Raw genomic sequence first — 20,009 nt, 5'->3', positions numbered from 1 at the left:
ACCTTTAACCCTTCACCTCTGTGATTGAACTCTGACCCCTAATAGAAGCTAACAGAGGAGAAGTACGAGGTGCACCGATGCGTGCCAGAGGCGGCCATCTTGGTGTGTTGCACGACAGAGCCCAAACTCACCCTGAAGGTCACCCTCAGCTCTCCACAGATGAGAGAAGACAGCAACACGGATGAACAAGGTACCAGGGATGAACAAGGTACCACACACACGTCTTTGTAAAACCTAGCTGCTGTTTTCCTGTTTATGTTTGTCTGTTGTCTCTTCCTCCCCCCTCCAACTGAGGTGGTGAAATGGGGGTAGGGGGAAGAGGAATACAAAGGGGGGGGTGTGTCGAGCAGCAGCAGTGTTGTTAGCAGCGCTCCTCTGGGACACAGTAAGCTTGATCAGTGAATATATCCATGTTCCCTGCTCCTCCCTGTGCCTGTATTCCTCCACCTTGGGGAGACAATACATGCATAAGACACTAGTTCTTGTTCAAACCAAATAGACAGGTGCACGCACACAGTCTGGGCCATATAAGGCTCAGGGCTCATGTAGTCTCAAATCGGTATTAACATGTCTTCCTGCAAGCCAAAAGAAAAGTGGTAGATGTTAAGTGGCGGCCATAGTGATGCTTCACCCGACTATGCTGCCCTGCAGCTTGTAATGTTGTCAACAGCTTGGCTACATTGGCCTGTAAAACATCCTTGGGCATCTTTGTCAGGGCTAACTAAACACAGCTGCGGGGCTAATTAAACACAGCTGCGGGGCTAATTAAACACAGCTGCGGGGCTAACTAAACAGCTACAGAGCTAACTAAACAGACACGGGGCTAACTAAACACAGCTGCGGGGCTAACTAAACAGCTACAGAGCTAACTAAACACAGCTGCGGGGCTAACTAAACACAGCTACAGGGCTAACTAAACACAGCTGCGGGGCTAACTAAACACAGCTGCGGGGCTAACTAAACACAGCTGCGGGGCTAACTAAACACAGCTGCGGTGCTAATGAAACAGCTGCGGTGCTAACGAAACAGCTGTGGGGCTAACTAAACAGCTACAGAGCTAACTAAACAGACACGGGGCTAACTAAACACAGCTGCGGGGCTAACTAAACAGCTACAGAGCTAACTAAACACAGCTGCGGGGCTAACGAAACACAGCTGCGGGGCTAACGAAACACAGCTGCGGGGCTAACGAAACACAGCTGCGGGGCTAACGAAACACAGCTGCGGGGCTAACGAAACACAGCTGCGGGGCTAACGAAACACATCTGCGGGGCTAACGAAACACATCTGCGGGGCTAACGAAACACATCTGCGGGGCTAACGAAACACATCTGCGGGGCTAACGAAACACATCTGCGGGGCTAACGAAACACATCTGCGGGGCTAACGAAACACAGCTACGGGGCTAACGAAACACAGCTACAGGGCTAACTAAACACAGCTGCGTGGCTAACTAAACACAGCTGCGGGGCTAACTAAACACAGCTACGGGGCTAACTAAACACAGCTGCGGGGCTAACTAAACACAGCTGCGGGGCTAACTAAACACAGCTACGGGGCTAACTAAACACAGCTGCGGGGCTAATTAAACACAGCTGCGGGGCAAACTAAACACAGCTGCGGTGCTAACTAAACACAGCTGCGGTGCTAACGAAACAGCTGCGGTGCTAACGAAACAGCTGCGGTGCTAACGAAACAGCTGCGGTGCTAACGAAACACAGCTGCGGGGCTAACTAAACAGCTACAAGAATAGACTGATGAGTTTTCTTTGTTTCTGACCAATTTGAGCCTATAATCGAACCTACAAATGCTGATGCTCCAGATACTCATCTAGTCTAAAGAAGGCCAGTTTTATTGCTTCTTTATTGAGAACAACAGTTTTCAGCTGTGCTAACAAAATTGCAAAAGGCTTTTCTAATGATCAATTATCCCTTTAAAATTATAAACTTGGATTAGCTGACACAACGTGCCATTGTAACACAGGAGTGATGGTTGCTGATAATGGGCCTCTGTACACCTATGTAGATATTCCATAAAAAATCTGCCGTTTCCATCTACAATAGTAATTTACAACATTAACAATGTCTACACTGTATTTCTGATCAATTTTATGTTATTTTAATGGACAAATGTGCTTTTCATTGAAAAACAAGGACATTTCTAAGTGACCCCAGACTTTTGAGCGGTACAGTGTGTGTATATATATATATATATCCCATTCTTATTTCACCAGTGGAGGGTGTTGAGCTGACAGACCCGGCAGACATGCTGGACAGGCACAGATGCCTGGTGGCCCTGGCGGCTCTACGACATGCCAAATGGTTCCAGGTTGGCTCTCAGTTCTACTTTACCTCGCCATTGTTATTGTAGCCTTATGATCATAGGAACATGAATGAATCAAATTAATCAATGAAATGAATCAAAATATGTAATTTATTTGAAATGGCAGCTATCTGCAAACTATAATTGAAAACATTCTTATGATAAAATAATAAGTTTCTCATACAAAAATGACTCATTAATTTTATCTCTCAGTCATGCTCTGTGTAGTAGAATAGCTGAGAGAGAGAGAGCGAGAGAATTGTAAGGCTACAAAAGCAATTGTTTCTTTTGGCTGTTCTGAAACCTTCCCGACTGACAAAATATGACCAAACAATACTTTTCTCTCATACAAAAATGACTCATTCATTTCATCTCTCAATCGTGCTCTGTCAATGCTTACCTTTCATTTGGCTGTTCTGAAACCTGTCTGACTGTCACAATTGTCAATGCTTACCTTCCTTTTGGCTGTTCTGAAACCTGCCTGACTGTCACAATTGTAAACCTTTTTTCTACCACTCTCAACTCAACAATGCAACAAAAACCACAACTTAGTTCCGGACTATTCAGCTCCATTTACTAACGTTTCATTCACTGACATTGTACAGTAGTACTCCTCTTGTACTCATATCATTGTTACCTCCTCTCCCTCTCCTCTCAGGCCAGAGTAAACGGCTTGAAGTCGTGTGTCATCATCCTCAGGATCCTAAGAGACATGAGCAATAGACTGCCAGCCTGGGAGCCACTCAAAGGATGGGTGAGTCTGTCTGTAGAAAGTCTGTCACAGTCTGCACAGTTGAAAGGGGGTACAACCCATCCACAGGCCTGCACCCGACCCTAACTAGCCAATATAGAAAATGTGCTGTAGGGCGGAACGATTTTTTGAGGGGGAATGCAGGATTTTCTTTTGTCTGATTTAGATATGTTTCTGCTTATAGTGTGTAGGCTATTTGGTGATTAGCGTGTAGACTATTTGGTGATTGGCGTGTAGGCTATTTGGTGATTGGTGTGTAGGCTATTTGGTGAACGTACAGTGAGGCCCTATATTTTAGGCTTACCCACTAATGACAGATAATCTAAAATAATGAAAGAAAAACCTCAATGTAGCCTACAGATATCAATTAACCCAAAAATGCCCTCCATCCACACAATATTTCATGACCCTAAACCCGCCTGCCCCGTGGATAAAACCGTGGGGACTGCGGGTTATGAGTAAACCCTCCTATATAACCGTGGAGACTGTGGGTTATGAGTCAACCCGCCTGCCCCATGGATATAACCGTGGGGACTGCGGGTTATGAGTCAACCCGCCTATATAACCGTGGGGACTGTGGGTTATGAGTAAACCCGCCTATATAACCGTGGGGACTGTGGGTTATAGGTAAACCTGCCTATATAACCGTGGGGACTGCGGGTTATGAGTAAACCCGCCTATATAACCGTGGGGACTGTGGGTTATAGGTAAACCTGCCTATATAACCGTGGGGACTGTGGGTTATGAGTAAACCCGCCTATATAACCGTGGGGACTGTGGGTTATAGGTAAACCTGCCTATATAACCGTGGGGACTGCGGGTTATGAGTAAACCCGCCTATATAACCGTGGGGACTGTGGGTTATGAGTAAACCCGCCTATATAACCGTGGGGACTGTGGGTTATGAGTAAACCCGCCTATATAACCGTGGGGACTGTGGGTTATAGGTAAACCTGCCTATATAACCGTGGGGACTGTGGGTTATGAGTAAACCCGCCTATATAACCGTGGGGACTGTGGGTTATAGGTAAACCTGCCTATATAACCGTGGGGACTGTGGGTTATGAGTCAACCCGCCTATATAACCGTGGGGACTGCGGGTTATGAGTCAACCCGATGATATAACCGTGGGGACTACTGTGGGTTATGAGTCAACCCGATGATATAACCGTGGAGACTGTGGGTTATATATAATAATAATAATAATATATGCCATTTAGCAGACGCTTTTATCCAAAGCGACTTACAGTCATGTGTGCATACATTCTACGTATGGGTGGTCCCGGGAATCGAACCCACTACCCTGGCGTTACAAGCGCCATGCTCTACCAACTGAGCTACCCGATGATATAACCGTGGAGACTGTGGGTTATGAGTCAACCCGATGATATAACCGTGGAGACTGCGGGTTATGAGTCAACCCGATGATATAACCGTGGGGACTGTGGGTTATGAGTCAACCCGATGATATAACCGTGGGGACTGCGGGTTATGAGTCAACCCGCTCATCACTAGTGTACAGGTGTAGTTTGCACATCCAGCATATTCCCAGTCGCAAGGAGAAAATAATAAACTGCATTTGAAAAATAAAGAAGCTCCAGCATATAGGTATTCTTCAATGTTTCCATTAACAATCTCTCCGAACAAAAGTGGGGTGTGTGCCACTAACAGCTGCTCTGATCTCTCTGTCCTTACTTGAACTTAATCCTGAACTTAATCTTGATCTCTCTCCTTCTCATCCCAAGCCCCTGGAGCTGATTTGTGAGAAAGCCATAGCCACGTGTAACCGGCCGCTGGGTGCAGGGGAAGCCCTACGTAGAGTCATGGAGTGTCTCGCCTCGGGAATCCTGCTTCCAGGTACAGTACCTACCAGTCTCTCTCTCTCTCTCCCTCTCGCTCTCTCTCTTCTAGGTTTTCTGTCTCTCTCTTTTCTTGTTCTTTCTCTCACTCGCTCTGTCTGTCTGTCTCTACTCACTCTCTCTTCCCAGAAATGGGACAACAACAATCCTGTTAATGCTTTCTGATGATCAGGTTGATTTTACGATATTGATATTTTAATACTAACTCATTAGTATTGAATGATGTAAGAATGAGAGGCTCATTCACCTGAGCGAACAGTCAATAAGGAGAAGGATTGGGAGGTCTGTATGAAACGAGGAGGGGGAGGTCTGTATGAAACGAGGAGGGGGAGGTCTGTATGAAACGAGGAGGGGGAGGTCTGTATGAAACGAGGAGGGGGAGGTCTGTATGAAACGAGGAGGGGGAGGTCTGTATGAAACGAGGAGGGGGAGGTCTGTATGAAACGAGGAGGGGGAGGTCTGTATGAAACGAGGAGGGGGAGGTCTGTATGAAACGAGGAGGGGGAGGTCTGTATGAAACGAGGAGGGGAGGTCTGTATGAAACGAGGAGGGGGGTCTGTATGAAACGAGGAGGGGAGGTCTGTATGAAACGAGGAGGTCTGTATGAAACGAGGAGGTCTGTATGAAACGAGGAGGTCTGTATGAAACGAGGAGGGGAGGTCTGTATGAAACGAGGAGGGGAGGTCTGTATGAAACGAGGAGGGGAGGTCTGTATGAAACGAGGAGGGGAGGTCTGTATGAAAGGAGGAGGGGGAGGTCTGTATGAAACGAGGAGGGGGAGGTCTGTATGAAACGAGGAGGGGGAGGTCTGTATGAAACGAGGAGGGGGAGGTCTGTATGAAACGAGGAGGGGGAGGTCTGTATGAAACGAGGAGGGGGAGGTCTGTATGAAACGAGGAGGAGGAGGTCTGTATGAAACGAGGAGGAGGAGGTCTGTATGAAACGAGGAGGAGGAGGTCTGTATGAAACGAGGAGGAGGAGGTCTGTATGAAACGAGGAGGAGGAGGTCTGTATGAAACGAGGAGGAGGAGCTCTGTATGAAACGAGGAGGGGAAGTCTGTATGTAAGGAGGAGGGGAAGTCTGTATGTAAGGAGGAGGGGAAGTATGTATGTAAGGAGGAGGGGAAGTCTGTATGTAAGGAGGAGGGGAGGTCTGTATGTAATGAGGAGGGGGGTCTGTATGAAACGAGGACGGGGAGGTCTGTATGAAACGAGGAGGGGAGGTCTGTATGAAATAACGAGGAGGAGGGGGAGGTCTGTATGAAACGAGGAGGAGGTCTGTATGAAACGAGGAGGAGGGGGACGTCTGTATGAAATGAGGAGGAGGGGAGGTCTGGTCTGTATGAAACGAGGAGGGGGATGTCTGTATGAAATAACGATGAGTAGGGGGAGGTCTGTCGGAAATAAGGAGGAGGAGGGGAGGTCTGTCGGAAATAAGGAGGAGGAGTAGGGGGAGGTCTGTAGGAAATAAGGAGGAGGAGGGGGAGGTCTGTAGGAAATAAGGAGGAGGAGGGGAGGTCTGTAGGAAATAATAAGTAGGAGGGCGGAGGTCTGTATGAAATAACGAGGAGGAGGGGGAGGTCTGTATGAATCGAGGAGGAGCCGGGAAGTCTGTATGAAACGAGGAGGAGGGGGAGGTCTGTATGAAACGAGGAGGAGGGGGAGGTCTGTATGAAACGAGGAGGAGGAGGTCTGTATGAAACGAGGAGGAGGAGGTCTGTATGAAACGAGGAGGAGGAGGTCTGTATGAAACGAGGAGGAGGGGGAGATTGTATGAAACAAGGAGGAGGGTGAGGTCTGTATGAAACGAGGACGGGGAGGTCTGTATGAAACGAGGAGGAGGAGGTCTGTATGAAACGAGGAGGGGAAGTCTGTATGTAAGGAGGAGGGGGAGGTCTGTATGAAATGAGCAGGGGGGGTCTGTATGAAATAAGGACGGGAGGTCTGTATGAAACGAGGAGGAGGAGGTCTGTATGAAAGGAGGAGGGGGAGGTCTGTATGAAACGAGGAGGGGGAGGTCTGTATGAAACGAGGAGGGGAGGTCTGTATGAAACGAGGAGGGGGAGGTCTGTATGAAACGAGGAGGGGGAGGTCTGTATGAGACGAGGAGGGGGAGGTCTGTATGAGACGAGGAGGGGGAGTTCTGTATGAGACGAGGAGGGGGAGTTCTGTATGAGACGAGGAGGGGAGTTCTGTATGAGACGAGGAGGGGAGTTCTGTATGAGACTAGGAGGGGGAGTTCTGTATGAGACTAGGAGGGGGAGTTCTGTATGAGACTAGGAGGGGGAGTTCTGTATGAGACGAGGAGGCGGAATTCTGTATGAGACGAGGAGGGAGAGTTCTGTATGAGACGAGGAGGGAGAGTTCTGTATGAGACGAGGAGGGGGAGTTCTGTATGAGACGACGAGGAGGAGGGGGAGGTCTGTATGAAATAACGAGGAGGAGGGGGGGAGGTCTGTATGAAACGAGGAGGTCTGTATGAAACGAGGAGGAGGGGGACGTCTGTATCAGAGGAGGAGGGGAGGTCTGGTCTGTATGAAACGAGGAGGGGGATGTCTGTATGAAATAACGATGAGTAGGGGGAGGTCTGTCGGAAATAAGGAGGAGGAGTAGGGGGAGGTCTGTAGGAAATAAGGAGGAGGAGGGGGAGATCTGTAGGAAATAAGGAGGAGGAGGGCGGAGGTCTGTATGAAATAACGAGGAGGAGGGGGAGGTCTGTATGAATCGAGGAGGAGCCGGGAAGTCTGTATGAAACGAGGAGGAGGGGGAGGTCTGTATGAAACGAGGAGGAGGGGAGATCTGTAGGAAATAATAAGTAGGAGGGCGGAGGTCTGTATGAAATAACGAGGAGGAGGGGGAGGTCTGTATGAATCGAGGAGGAGCCGGGAAGTCTGTATGAAACGAGGAGGAGGGGGAGGTCTGTATGAAACGAGGAGGAGGGGGAGGTCTGTATGAAACGAGGAGGAGGGGGAGGTCTGTATGAATCGAGGAGGAGCCGGGAGGTCTGTATGAAACGAGGAGGAGGGGGAGGTCTGTATGAAACGAGGAGGAGGGGGAGGTCTGTATGAAACGAGGAGGAGGGGGAGGTCTGTATGAAACGAGGAGGGGAGGTCTGTATGAAACGAGGAGGAGGGGGAGGTCTGTATGAAACGAGGAGGAGGGGGGAGGTCTGTATGAAACGAGGAGGAGGGGGAGGTCTGTATGAAACGAGGAGGAGGGGGAGGTCTGTATGAAACGAGGAGGAGGGGGAGGTCTGTATGAAACGAGGAGGAGGGGGAGGTCTGTATGAAACGAGGAGGAGGGGGAGGTCTGTATGAAACAAGGAGGGGGAGGTCTGTATGAATCGAGGAGGAGCCGGGAAGTCTGTATGAAACGAGGAGGAGGGGAGGTCTGTATGAAACGAGGAGGAGGGGGAGGTCTGTATGAATCGAGGAGGAGCCGGGAGGTCTGTATGAAATAAGGAGGAAGAGGGGAGGTCTGTATGAAATAAGGAGGAGGAGCCGGGAGGTCTGTATGAAATGAGGAGGAGCCGGGAGGTCTGTATGAAATAAGGAGGAGGAGGGGGAGGTCTGTAGGAAATAAGGAGGAGGAGGGGGAGGTCTGTAGGAAATAAGGAGGAGGAGGGGGAGGTCTGTAGGAAATAAGGAGGAGGAGGTCTGTAGGAAAAGAGGAGGGTGAGGTCTGTAGGAAAAGAGGAGGGTGAGGTCTGTCTGAAACGAGGAGGGGGAGGTCTGTATGAAACGAGGAGGGGGAGGTCTGTATGAAACGAGGAGGGGGAGGTCTGTATGAGACGAGGAGGGGGAGGTCTGTATGAGACGAGGAGGGGAGTTCTGTATGAGACGAGGAGGGGAGTTCTGTATGAGACGAGGAGGGGAGTTCTGTATGAGACGAGGAGGGGGAGTTCTGTATGAGACGAGGAGGGGGAGTTCTGTATGAGACTAGGAGGGGAGTTCTGTATGAGACTAGGAGGGGGAGTTCTGTATGAGACTAGGAGGGGAGTTCTGTATGAGACGAGGAGGGGGAGTTCTGTATGAGACGAGGAGGGGAGTTCTGTATGAGACGAGGAGGGGGAGTTCTGTATGAGACGAGGAGGGGAGTTCTGTATGAGACTAGGAGGGGAGTTCTGTATGAGACTAGGAGGGGGAGTTCTGTATGAGACGAGGAGGGGGAGTTCTGTATGAGACGAGGAGTGGGAGTTCTGTATGAGACGAGGAGTGGGAGTTCTGTATGAGACGAGGAGGGAGAGTTCTGTATGAGACGAGGAGGGAGAGTTCTGTATGAGACGAGGAGGGGGAGTTCTGTATGAGACGACGAGGAGGAGGGGGAGGTCTGTATGAAATAACGAGGAGGAGGGGGGAGGTCTGTATGAAACGAGGAGGTCTGTATGAAACGAGGAGGAGGGGGACGTCTGTATCAGAGGAGGAGGGGAGGTCTGGTCTGTATGAAACGAGGAGGGGGATGTCTGTATGAAATAACGATGAGTAGGGGGAGGTCTGTCGGAAATAAGGAGGAGGAGTAGGGGGAGGTCTGTAGGAAATAAGGAGGAGGAGGGGGAGATCTGTAGGAAATAAGGAGGAGGAGGGCGGAGGTCTGTATGAAATAACGAGGAGGAGGGGGAGGTCTGTATGAATCGAGGAGGAGCCGGGAAGTCTGTATGAAACGAGGAGGAGGGGGAGGTCTGTATGAAACGAGGAGGAGGGGGAGATCTGTAGGAAATAATAAGTAGGAGGGCGGAGGTCTGTATGAAATAACGAGGAGGAGGGGAGGTCTGTATGAATCGAGGAGGAGCCGGGAAGTCTGTATGAAACGAGGAGGAGGGGAGGTCTGTATGAAACGAGGAGGAGGGGGAGGTCTGTATGAAACGAGGAGGGGGAGGTCTGTATGAATCGAGGAGGAGCCGGGAGGTCTGTATGGAACAAGGAGGAGGGGGAGGTCTGTATGAAACGAGGAGGAGGGGGAGGTCTGTATGAAACGAGGAGGAGGGGGAGGTCTGTATGAAACGAGGAGGAGGGGGAGGTCTGTATGAAACGAGGAGGAGGGGGAGGTCTGTATGAAACGAGGAGGAGGGGGAGGTCTGTATGAAACGAGGAGGAGGGGGAGGTCTGTATGAAACGAGGAGGAGGGGGAGGTCTGTATGAAACGAGGAGGAGGGGGGAGGTCTGTATGAAACGAGGAGGAGGGGGAGGTCTGTATGAAACGAGGAGGAGGGGGAGGTCTGTATGAAACGAGGAGGAGGGGAGGTCTGTATGAAACGAGGAGGAGGGGGAGGTCTGTATGAAACGAGGAGGGGAGGTCTGTATGAATCGAGGAGGAGCCGGGAAGTCTGTATGAAACGAGGAGGAGGGGGAGGTCTGTATGAAACGAGGAGGGGGAGGTCTGTATGAATCGAGGAGGAGCCGGGAGGTCTGTATGAAATAAGGAGGAAGAGGGGGAGGTCTGTATGAAATAAGGAGGAGGAGCCGGGAGGTCTGTATGAAATGAGGAGGAGCCGGGAGGTCTGTATGAAATAAGGAGGAGGAGGGGGAGGTCTGTAGGAAATAAGGAGGAGGAGGGGGAGGTCTGTAGGAAATAAGGAGGAGGAGGGGGAGGTCTGTAGGAAATAAGGAGGAGGAGGGGAGGTCTGTAGGAAATAAGGAGGAGGAGGTCTGTAGGAAAAGAGGAGGGTGAGGTCTGTCTGAAACGAGGAGGGTGAGGTCTGTCTGAAACGAGGAGGGGGAGGTCTGTATGAAACGAGGAGGGGGAGGTCTGTATGAAACGAGGAGGGGGAGGTCTGTATGAGACGAGGAGGGGGAGGTCTGTATGAGACGAGGAGGGGGAGTTCTGTATGAGACGAGGAGGGGGAGTTCTGTATGAGACGAGGAGGGGGAGTTCTGTATGAGACGAGGAGGGGGAGTTCTGTATGAGACTAGGAGGGGGAGTTCTGTATGAGACGAGGAGGGGGAGTTCTGTATGAGACGAGGAGGGGGAGTTCTGTATGAGACGAGGAGGGGGAGTTCTGTATGAGACGAGGAGGGGGAGTTCTGTATGAGACGAGGAGGGAGAGTTCTGTATGAGACGAGGAGGGGGAGTTCTGTATGAGACGACGAGGAGGAGGGGGAGGTCTGTATGAAATAACGAGGAGGAGGGGGGAGGTCTGTATGAAACGAGGAGGAGGTCTGTATGAAACGAGGAGGAGGGGGACGTCTGTATGAGAGGAGGAGGGGAGGTCTGGTCTGTATGAAACGAGGAGGGGGATGTCTGTATGAAATAACGATGAGTAGGGGAGGTCTGTCGGAAATAAGGAGGAGGAGTAGGGGGAGGTCTGTAGGAAATAAGGAGGAGGAGGGGAGGTCTGTAGGAAATAATAAGTAGGAGGGCGGAGGTCTGTATGAAATAACGAGGAGGAGGGGGAGGTCTGTATGAATCGAGGAGGAGCCGGGAAGTCTGTATGAAACGAGGAGGAGGTCTGTATGAAACGAGGAGGAGGGGGAGATCTGTAGGAAATAATAAGTAGGAGGGCGGAGGTCTGTATGAAATAACGAGGAGGAGGGGGAGGTCTGTATGAATCGAGGAGGAGCCGGGAAGTCTGTATGAAACGAGGAGGAGGGGGAGGTCTGTATGAAACGAGGAGGAGGGGGAGGTCTGTATGAATCGAGGAGGAGCCGGGAGGTCTGTATGAATCGAGGAGGAGCCGGGAGGTCTGTATGGAACAAGGAGGAGGGGGAGGTCTGTATGAAACGAGGAGGAGGGGGAGGTCTGTATGAAACGAGGAGGAGGGGGAGGTCTGTATGAAACGAGGAGGGGAGGTCTGTATGAAACGAGGAGGAGGGGGAGGTCTGTATGAAACGAGGAGGAGGGGGAGGTCTGTATGAAACGAGGAGGAGGGGGAGGTCTGTATGAAACGAGGAGGAGGGGGAGGTCTGTATGAAACGAGGAGGAGGGGGAGGTCTGTATGAAACGAGGAGGAGGGGGAGGTCTGTATGAAACGAGGAGGAGGGGGAGGTCTGTATGAAACGAGGAGGGGAGGTCTGTATGAATCGAGGAGGAGCCGGGAAGTCTGTATGAAACGAGGAGGAGGGGGAGGTCTGTATGAAACGAGGAGGAGGGGAGGTCTGTATGAATCGAGGAGGAGCCGGGAGGTCTGTATGAAATAAGGAGGAGGAGGGGGAGGTCTGTAGGAAATAAGGAGGAGGAGGGGGAGGTCTGTAGGAAATAAGGAGGAGGAGCCGGGAGGTCTGTATGAAATGAGGAGGAGCCGGGAGGTCTGTATGAAATAAGGAGGAGGAGGGGGAGGTCTGTAGGAAATAAGGAGGAGGAGGGGGAGGTCTGTAGGAAATAAGGAGGAGGAGGGGGAGGTCTGTAGGAAATAAGGAGGAGGAGGGGGAGGTCTGTAGGAAATAAGGAGGGGGAGGTCTGTAGGAAAAGAGGAGGGTGAGGTCTGTCTGAAATAAGGAGGAGGAGGGGAGGTCTGTAGGAAATAAGGAGGAGGAGGGGAGGTCTGTAGGAAATAAGGAGGAGGAGGGGGAGGTCTGTATGAAATAAGGAGGGGGAGGTCTGTCTGAAATAAGGAGGAGAAGGGGGAGGTCTGTCTGAAATAAGGAGGGGGAGGTCTGTATGAAATAAGGAGGGGGAGGTCTGTATGAAATAAGGAGGGGGAGGTCTGTCTGAAATAAGGAGGAGAAGGGGGAGGTCTGTCTGAAATAAGGAGGGGGAGGACTGTAGGAAATAAGTAGGAGGTGGACTGTATGAAATTAGGAGGAGGAGGGGGAGGACTGTATGAAATAAGGTGGTGGGGGAAGGGGGAGGACTGTAGGAAATAAGGTGGTGGGGGAAGGGGAGGACTGTAGGAAATAAGGAGGAGGAGGGGGAGGACTGTATGAAATAAGGAGGAGGGGGTCTCTAGGAAATAAGAAGGAAGGGGAGGTCTGTAGGAAATAAGGAGGAGGAGGGGGAGGTCTGTCTGAAATATGGAGGTGGGGGGGAAGGGGGAGGACTGTAGGAAATAAGGAGGAGGTGGACTGTATGAAATAAGGAGGTGGGGGGAAGGGGAGGACTGTAGGAAATAAGGAGGTGGACTGTATGAAATAAGGAGGTGGGGGGAAGGGGGAGGACTGTAGGAAATGAGGAGGAGGAGGGGGAGATCTGTAGTTTTGAAAGCACAGGAAGGGATGGAACGTTATGATACTGTATTGATATTGTAAGGAAAGACCAGAATATGATGATGTCTCATTGACGATGCCACTTTTGAATAAAGTCTCTTTCCGACCCCCAGGAGGACCAGGGTTACACGACCCATGTGAGAAGAAGCTGACCAACACCCTGACGGCCATGACAGACGAGGAGGCTGAGGCCATCACCTACAATGCACAGGTAACACCTCACTTCACACCTGTCACTTATAACTCGTGGGATATATAACCTTGCTTTAGCTCAGTGGGCTAACACAGTCTTGTGGCATGCAGGAGACCTAGGTTTCAACCCAGTCAGTCATTCCTGGAGGCCATTACCTATAGCGTCCAGGTAGTCCTCGGTGTAGTTGTCTGCAGTGAGTGTCTCGTGTTGACAGCAGCTGGCCAGGGGGACTCCATCCTCTTATCTCTTCTGTAGCCTGGAGATTAGACTCATGTCAGACAGGGGAGAGCCCTTAAAGATGCTCTGCTCAGCTACCAGCAGCTGGCCAGGGGGACTCCATCCTCTTATCTCTTCTGTAGCCTGGAGATTAGACTCATGTCAGACAGGGGAGAGCCCTTAAAGATGCTCTGCTCAGCTACCAGCAGCTGGCCAGGGGGACTCCATCCTCTTATCTCTTCTGTAGCCTGGAGATTAGACTCATGTCAGACAGGGGAGAGCCCTTAAAGATGCTCTGCTCAGCTACCAGCAGCTGGCCAGGGGGACTCCATCCTCTTATCTCTTCTGTAGCCTGGAGATTAGACTCATGTCAGACAGGGGAGAGCCCTTAAAGATGCTCTGCTCAGCTACCTACTCTTATCTGGGCTCTGGGCTGTGTTGAGTGGAGTGGGACCGCATCGATATACACCTTATCAATCCAGCCTCACCGCCTCCCACCCAGGATCTGAACCTTAATGATGAGCATGGAAAAGCACTGCCTCATTACCCCTGGGACGTGTGAGTGTGAGCCCGTATTTCTGTGTATTTACATTCGGAAAGTGTTCAGACCAATCTACACACAATACCCCATAATGACAAACAAAAATATGTTTTTAGAAATTGTTGCTCATTTATGTCAAATTAAAACTGAAATATCACATTTATATAAGTATTCAGACCCTTTACTCAGTACTTTGTTGAAGCACCTTTGGCAGTGATTACAGCCTCGAGTCTTCTTGGGTATGACGCTACAAGCTTGGCAAACCTGTATGACTGCAACACCTGTATATATCTTCTCTGCAGATCCTCTCAAGCTCTGTCAGGTTGGATGGGGAGCATCGCTGCACAGCTATTTTCAGGTCTCTCCAGAGATGTTAGATCTCTGTGTGTCTGTGCCAATGTTTGTGTTGCTTCACAGTCCCTGCTGTTCCATAAGGTGTTTTTTTAAATCTGTTTTTTAAATGTCATTTTACTGCTGTCATGTGCTTATTACTGAGGAGTGACTTCCGTCTGGCCACTCTACCATAAAGGCCTTGGTGGAGTGTTGCAGAGATGGTTGTCTTTCTAGATGGTTCTCCCATATCCACAGAGGAACTCTGGAGCTCTGTCAGAGAGACCATCGTGTTGTTGGTCACCTCCCTGACCAAGGCCCTTCTCCCCCCATTGCTCAGTTTGGCCGGGCAGCTCTAGGAAGAGTCTTGGTCGTTCAAAACTTCTTCCATTTAAGAACGGGGAGGCCACTGTGTTTTTGAAAACCTTCAATGCTGCAGAATTGTTTTGGTACCCTTCCCCAGATCTGTGCCTTAACACAATCGTGTCTCGGAGCTCGACGGAAAATTCCTTCGACCTCATAGTGGTTTTTGCTCTGACATTCACTGTCAACTGTGGGATGTTATATAGACCGTTTTTTGAGAGAGAGGATATAGAGAGGATAGAGAGAAGGATGGAGGTGTGTGCGTGCGTGCGTGCGCGTGTGTGTGTCAGTGCGTGCGTGTGTGTGTGTGTGTGTGTGTGTGTGTGTGTGTGTGTGCGTGTGCGTGCGTGCGTGCGTGCAGCCCCAAAGGAATCTATTTTATCTTAGGTAAGTAAGTCTGCTGCTTCTCCTTTCATCATTCTCTCAGTGACGAACAGGTGGTGTTAAACTGCCAATCACGATATCCACAATATATTTCCCTGCAGACATAGTGATAGAAACAGTGAACCATGAAGACCCAATAGCTTATCTATGTCACTAGTCTCAGCCACAGCAAAGTGCTGCTCAAATGATATTCTTGTATTGTTTACCTGGAGTTAGTACTGGAGCCACTGTTGCTAAGTAAACCCATTGACATCTGGCGACTGATAGCATAAAAACAAACAACAGTAAAACCATTTGTTTTATTTAAATGTATTTCTACTGTCTGTTTTAGACAGTAGACAGTTGAGGGGCTTTGAACCCCCATCGCCAGGGGGAGATGTGTGGTCTGGAGTTGGCAGCTTTACCACGAGACTACACTCCAGTTGTCCTGTCTTTCTCTTTGTGTCTGTCCTCCTGCCTGTCTCTTTCCTCCTTAGTCTGTTGTTAAGTCTTTCTGACTTTTCCATCTCTCTCTCTCTCAGCACGCCCTGAGACTGATGGCGTTTGGTCAGATCTACAAGGTGCTGGAGATGGACCCTCTCCCCTCTAGTAAACCCCAGAAGTACCCCTGGTCAGACAGGGATGGCTCTGGGCTAAAGAGGCCTTATGAGGACGGGCCCACGGACGACAAAGACCTCATCAAGAAAATGAAGAGGAACCTGAGGAAAGGTCAGCTATGCTCCCCTGACCTTGCTCAGTCATTTGACCTGGGCCATGTGATAATATAAGATAAACTTACTTACAATTACGGCCAGTAGTTTCTCTAGTTGGCTATACAGACTAAACAGATCTAGGACCAGGCTATAATAAACGTATCAGAAGGAATTGGTTAGAAGGAAACAGATTTATCAATGAGCTTCTGGAATAGAATAGTGCACACAGCCACACATCACAGTCAGAATGTGATGCTGTTGCCTGAGGATTCGATCAAACTGTTTCTGTGTATTGAGATGGTGGTTGGGTAGTGCTACTATGTTAGAATTAGGCAGAAATGATGGTCTTTGGAAAAGGGTTGGGCGATATGGCCAAAATATCATATCATATATGGTATTTTTCACATTTTTGATGGTATTTTATGCTTTTGATTAATACAAGTTCTAAATTTGCTTTATTAGTGAGTGATCCCAGGGTGGCAACACATACATTCTCAGTGATTTCAATGAGTCTTTCTCCATTCTGATTGTTTTATACTGTTCAATTCAACTTCAACCAAAAATAATTTCCTGCATTTCATCAAGTTCCGCATTCCCTGCACTCATTTGAGATCATTTCCACACTGCCACGATATGGGCAAAATACTAGGCCTTATATTTAACCAAATGTTGCAATTGGGAATTAGATTAAAACACTTGGGAGAACTGTTGGAATCATGGTAATCTAATGTTTATTATAATTCTATAGTTAGAATATAATAGTGGGCACTTTGAATACAGTGTTGTTTGACATGACAACAAATGAAAATGCCATGGATGAGTTATTGTGACATGGTAGGATCCAAAGTGATGTTCCGTGTTTCCTCGGGGACCCTATAATCTTTGGCTACATTAAATCTTTATTCATGTAGCCAACATATTTATGCTTCGCCTATTCCTCTTTGATTTAGAAGATACTGTTGCACAAACAACATGCTGATTTAGGCCTCCACCAATACTGGTATCAGGCTGTATTAGCGAGCTACGTTTGCTCTGACTCACAACTTGTATTAGCTAGTTATCCAGCTAACTAGCGATTAGCATTAGTGACTAACACGATTTAGCTTAACTTGCTAAGAAAATACAAACGAGCTGTTTGCATATGTAAGAAACACAAACTAATATTGTAATTATAGAACGCTTGTGGATGTATATTAAAATCAAATTGGAAACAACATTGTTGCATGTGCTGCATTGACCATGCAGACTGAGTGAAAGTGTCTCGTGGGCAAGCAACAACAAATGCGCTCCTTGAGTGACGGGGGGCGGGGCTAGGACTTATGTGGAAAGAAAGGGGCAATGAGAGAGTGAGAGGGATGACTCAAGTAGCGGAGGAAACTATAAAAATAGACGTTACACACAGCTTATCACATTTAACAAACCAAACATTCAAGTACCGTTAGAGAAGGTGAAGTAAAAACCCAAACCGGTCAGTGCATCAATACCGTTATATAGTAAAATAAGGTATTTACCGCCCAGCTCTACTTTGGAAGCAAGGGTCCCCTTTTGTAATATTCAAAAACACAATCAAAAGCTCCAAGGCAACTTCTCAGGTACAGTGTTCTGTGAATAAGCATTTATAATATCACCATGTATTTAAGACATTTGTTGATTGAACAACAATCACTGTTATTTTGTTTACCCTCTCTTGTATCTCTCGCTGTCTCCCTTTCTCTTTCGCTCCCTTTCTCTCTCTCTCTCGTTGTCTCTCCTTTACTCTTTCTCTACTCCACCTATCCTCCAGTCCTCGACAGCAAAGCAATAGACACCAACCAACCAATGAATGCTCTGATGCGTCTGAATCAGATACGTCCAGGTCTGCAGTACAAGCTGCTGTCCCAGTCCGGCCCGGTCCACGCTCCTGTCTTTACCATGTCTGTAGACGTAGACAGCACTGTGCACGAAGCCTCAGGCTCCTCCAAGAAAACCGCCAAGCTGCATGTTGCTGTGAAGGTAAAAGATCCCTATATGCCAGGTGACTGAGAGAAGAGGTGGATACATGTTGGGAAGGGAAGGTATAAAACATGTGGGTCGGAGGGGGAAGGGGCTAAATAGAGGGCCCTGGTCAACTGAAATGGCACTGCAGTGGATAGCAGCCGTTTGACAGGCTCCTGATCAATTCTACTATATATATTTTTAAATTACGCTGGTCTTAACTTTTTTTTGTACATAATGTCTCCGACATTAATTTCCTATGACTGAAAATCACTTCTGGAGATCAGAAGAGCGATCAATAACCTCGGATTACAATTTCTACTTCCAGTCGGCAACTCTGGACATTCTTCTTTCTCCGGACCAGGCCCTAATGCCCGGGATTTTAAAGAGAAATCGACCGCGCAAAAGAGGCAGACGAGCAGGCATCCTGACCAAAATACGTTGGCGAGATAATAAACCGCCTCTACCCTCTGTTCTGTTGGCGAGATAATAAACCGCCTCTCTACCCTCTGTTCTGTTGGCGTGATAATAAACCGCCTCTACCCTCTGTTCCGTTGGCAAGATAATTAACCGCCTCTACCCTCTGTTCTGTTAGCAAGATAATAAACCTCCTCTACCCTCTGTTCCGTTGGCGAGATAATAAACCGCCTCTACCCTCTGTTCTGTTGGTGAGATAATTAACCGCCTCTACCCTCTGTTCTGTTGGCGAGATAATAAACCGCCTCTACCCTCTGTTCTGTTGGTGAGATAATTAACCGCCTCTACCCTCTGTTCTGTTGGCGAGATAATAAACCGCCTCTACCCTCTGTTCCGTTGGCAAGATAATTAACCGCCTCTCTACCCTCTGTTCTGTTGGTGAGATAATTAACCGCCTCTACCCTCTGTTCTGTTGGCAAGATAATAAACCGCCTCTACCCTCTGTTCCGTTGGCAAGATAATTAACCGCCTCTACCCTCTGTTCTGTTGGCAAGATAATAAACCGCCTCTACCCTCTGTTCTGTTGGCAAGATAATAAACCGCCTCTACCCTCTGTTCTGTTGGCAAGATAATAAACCTCCTCTACCCTCTGTTCTGTTGGTGAGATAATTAACCGCCTCTCTACCCTCTGTTCTGTTGGTGAGATAATTAACCGCCTCTACCCTCTGTTCTGTTGGTGAGATAATTAACCGCCTCTACCCTCTGTTCTGTTGGTGAGATAATTAACCGCCTCTCTACCCTCTGTTCTGTTGGTGAGATAATTAACCGCCTCTACCCTCTGTTCTGTTGGCGAGATAATAAACCGCCTCTACCCTCTGTTCCGTTGGCAAGATAATTAACCGCCTCTACCCTCTGTTCTGTTGGCAAGATAATAAACCGCCTCTACCCTCTGTTCTGTTGGCAAGATAATAAACCTCCTCTACCCTCTGTTCTGTTGGCGAGATAATAAACCGCCTCTACCCTCTGTTCTGTTGGTGAGATAATAAACCTCCTATACCCTCTGTTCTGTTGGCGAGATAATAAACCGCCTCTACCCTCTGTTCTGTTGGCAAAATAATAAACCTCCTCTACCCTCTGTTCCGTTGGCAAGATAATTAACCGCGTCTACCCTCTGTCCTGTTAGCAAACTTAGTCACTAGAGAACAAACTTGACGTTCTGTTCAACATTATCCTACCAACGGGACCTGAAGAACTGTAATATTCTATGTTTGATGGCGTCGTGGCTGAACAAGGACATGGATAATATACATCTCGCTGGCTTTTCCATGCATCGTCAAGAACAGTCGGCAGCCTTGGGTAAGATGAGGGGGGAGGAGTGTGTCTCTCTGTTAACAACAGCTGGTGCACAATCTCTAATATTATGGAAGTCTTGAGTTTTTGCTTGCCGGAGTTAGAGTACCTCATGATAAGCTGTAGGCCATACTATATATCAAGAGTTTTCATCCATATTTTTCATAGCTGTCTATTTACCACCACAAACTGATGGTGGAACTAAAACCACACTCAACGAGCTGCAGAGGGCCATAATCAAACAAAAAAATCCACACCCAGAGGCAGCGCTTCTCGTGGCCAGTGATTTTAATGTAGGAAACATTTTTTACCAGCATGTCGCCTGTGCAACTAGAGGTGAGAAAATCTAGATGACCTTTACTCCACTCACAGAAACACATACAAGGCTCTCCCTTGCCCTCTGACCATAACTCTATCCTCCTGATTCCACCTTACAAGAAAAACCTCTAACTGGAAGTACCAGTGGTCCGATGAAGCGG

At 48.8% G+C, this 20,009-nt stretch overlaps 1 protein-coding gene across 7 annotated transcripts in view; it reads left to right on the top strand.

Moving 5' to 3' along the window:
- Positions 1-20,009, top strand: part of LOC118374857 (spermatid perinuclear RNA-binding protein-like) — a 228,398-nt gene that overhangs the window by 158,427 nt on the left and 49,962 nt on the right. For 5 of the 7 annotated variants that reach the window (XM_052458425.1, XM_052458428.1, XM_052458424.1 and 2 more), the window contains 7 exons: positions 46-208; positions 2,234-2,328; positions 2,981-3,076; positions 4,819-4,930; positions 13,184-13,281; positions 15,619-15,805; positions 17,573-17,781. In XM_052458425.1, coding sequence (XP_052314385.1) covers positions 46-208; positions 2,234-2,328; positions 2,981-3,076; positions 4,819-4,930; positions 13,184-13,281; positions 15,619-15,805; positions 17,573-17,781 — 960 coding nt within the window. The remainder of the gene's footprint in view (positions 1-45; positions 209-2,233; positions 2,329-2,980; positions 3,077-4,818; positions 4,931-13,183; positions 13,282-15,618; positions 15,806-17,572; positions 17,782-20,009) is intronic. The other 2 variants (XM_052458430.1, XM_052458431.1) reach the window with 1 other exon arrangement.

The sequence above is a fragment of the Oncorhynchus keta genome, chromosome 12, assembly GCF_023373465.1.
Source record: "Oncorhynchus keta strain PuntledgeMale-10-30-2019 chromosome 12, Oket_V2, whole genome shotgun sequence".
Classification (NCBI taxonomy): domain Eukaryota; kingdom Metazoa; phylum Chordata; class Actinopteri; order Salmoniformes; family Salmonidae; genus Oncorhynchus; species Oncorhynchus keta.
Note: the sequence above shows the minus strand (reverse complement) of the source record. Positions and strands in the feature narration are given on the sequence as shown.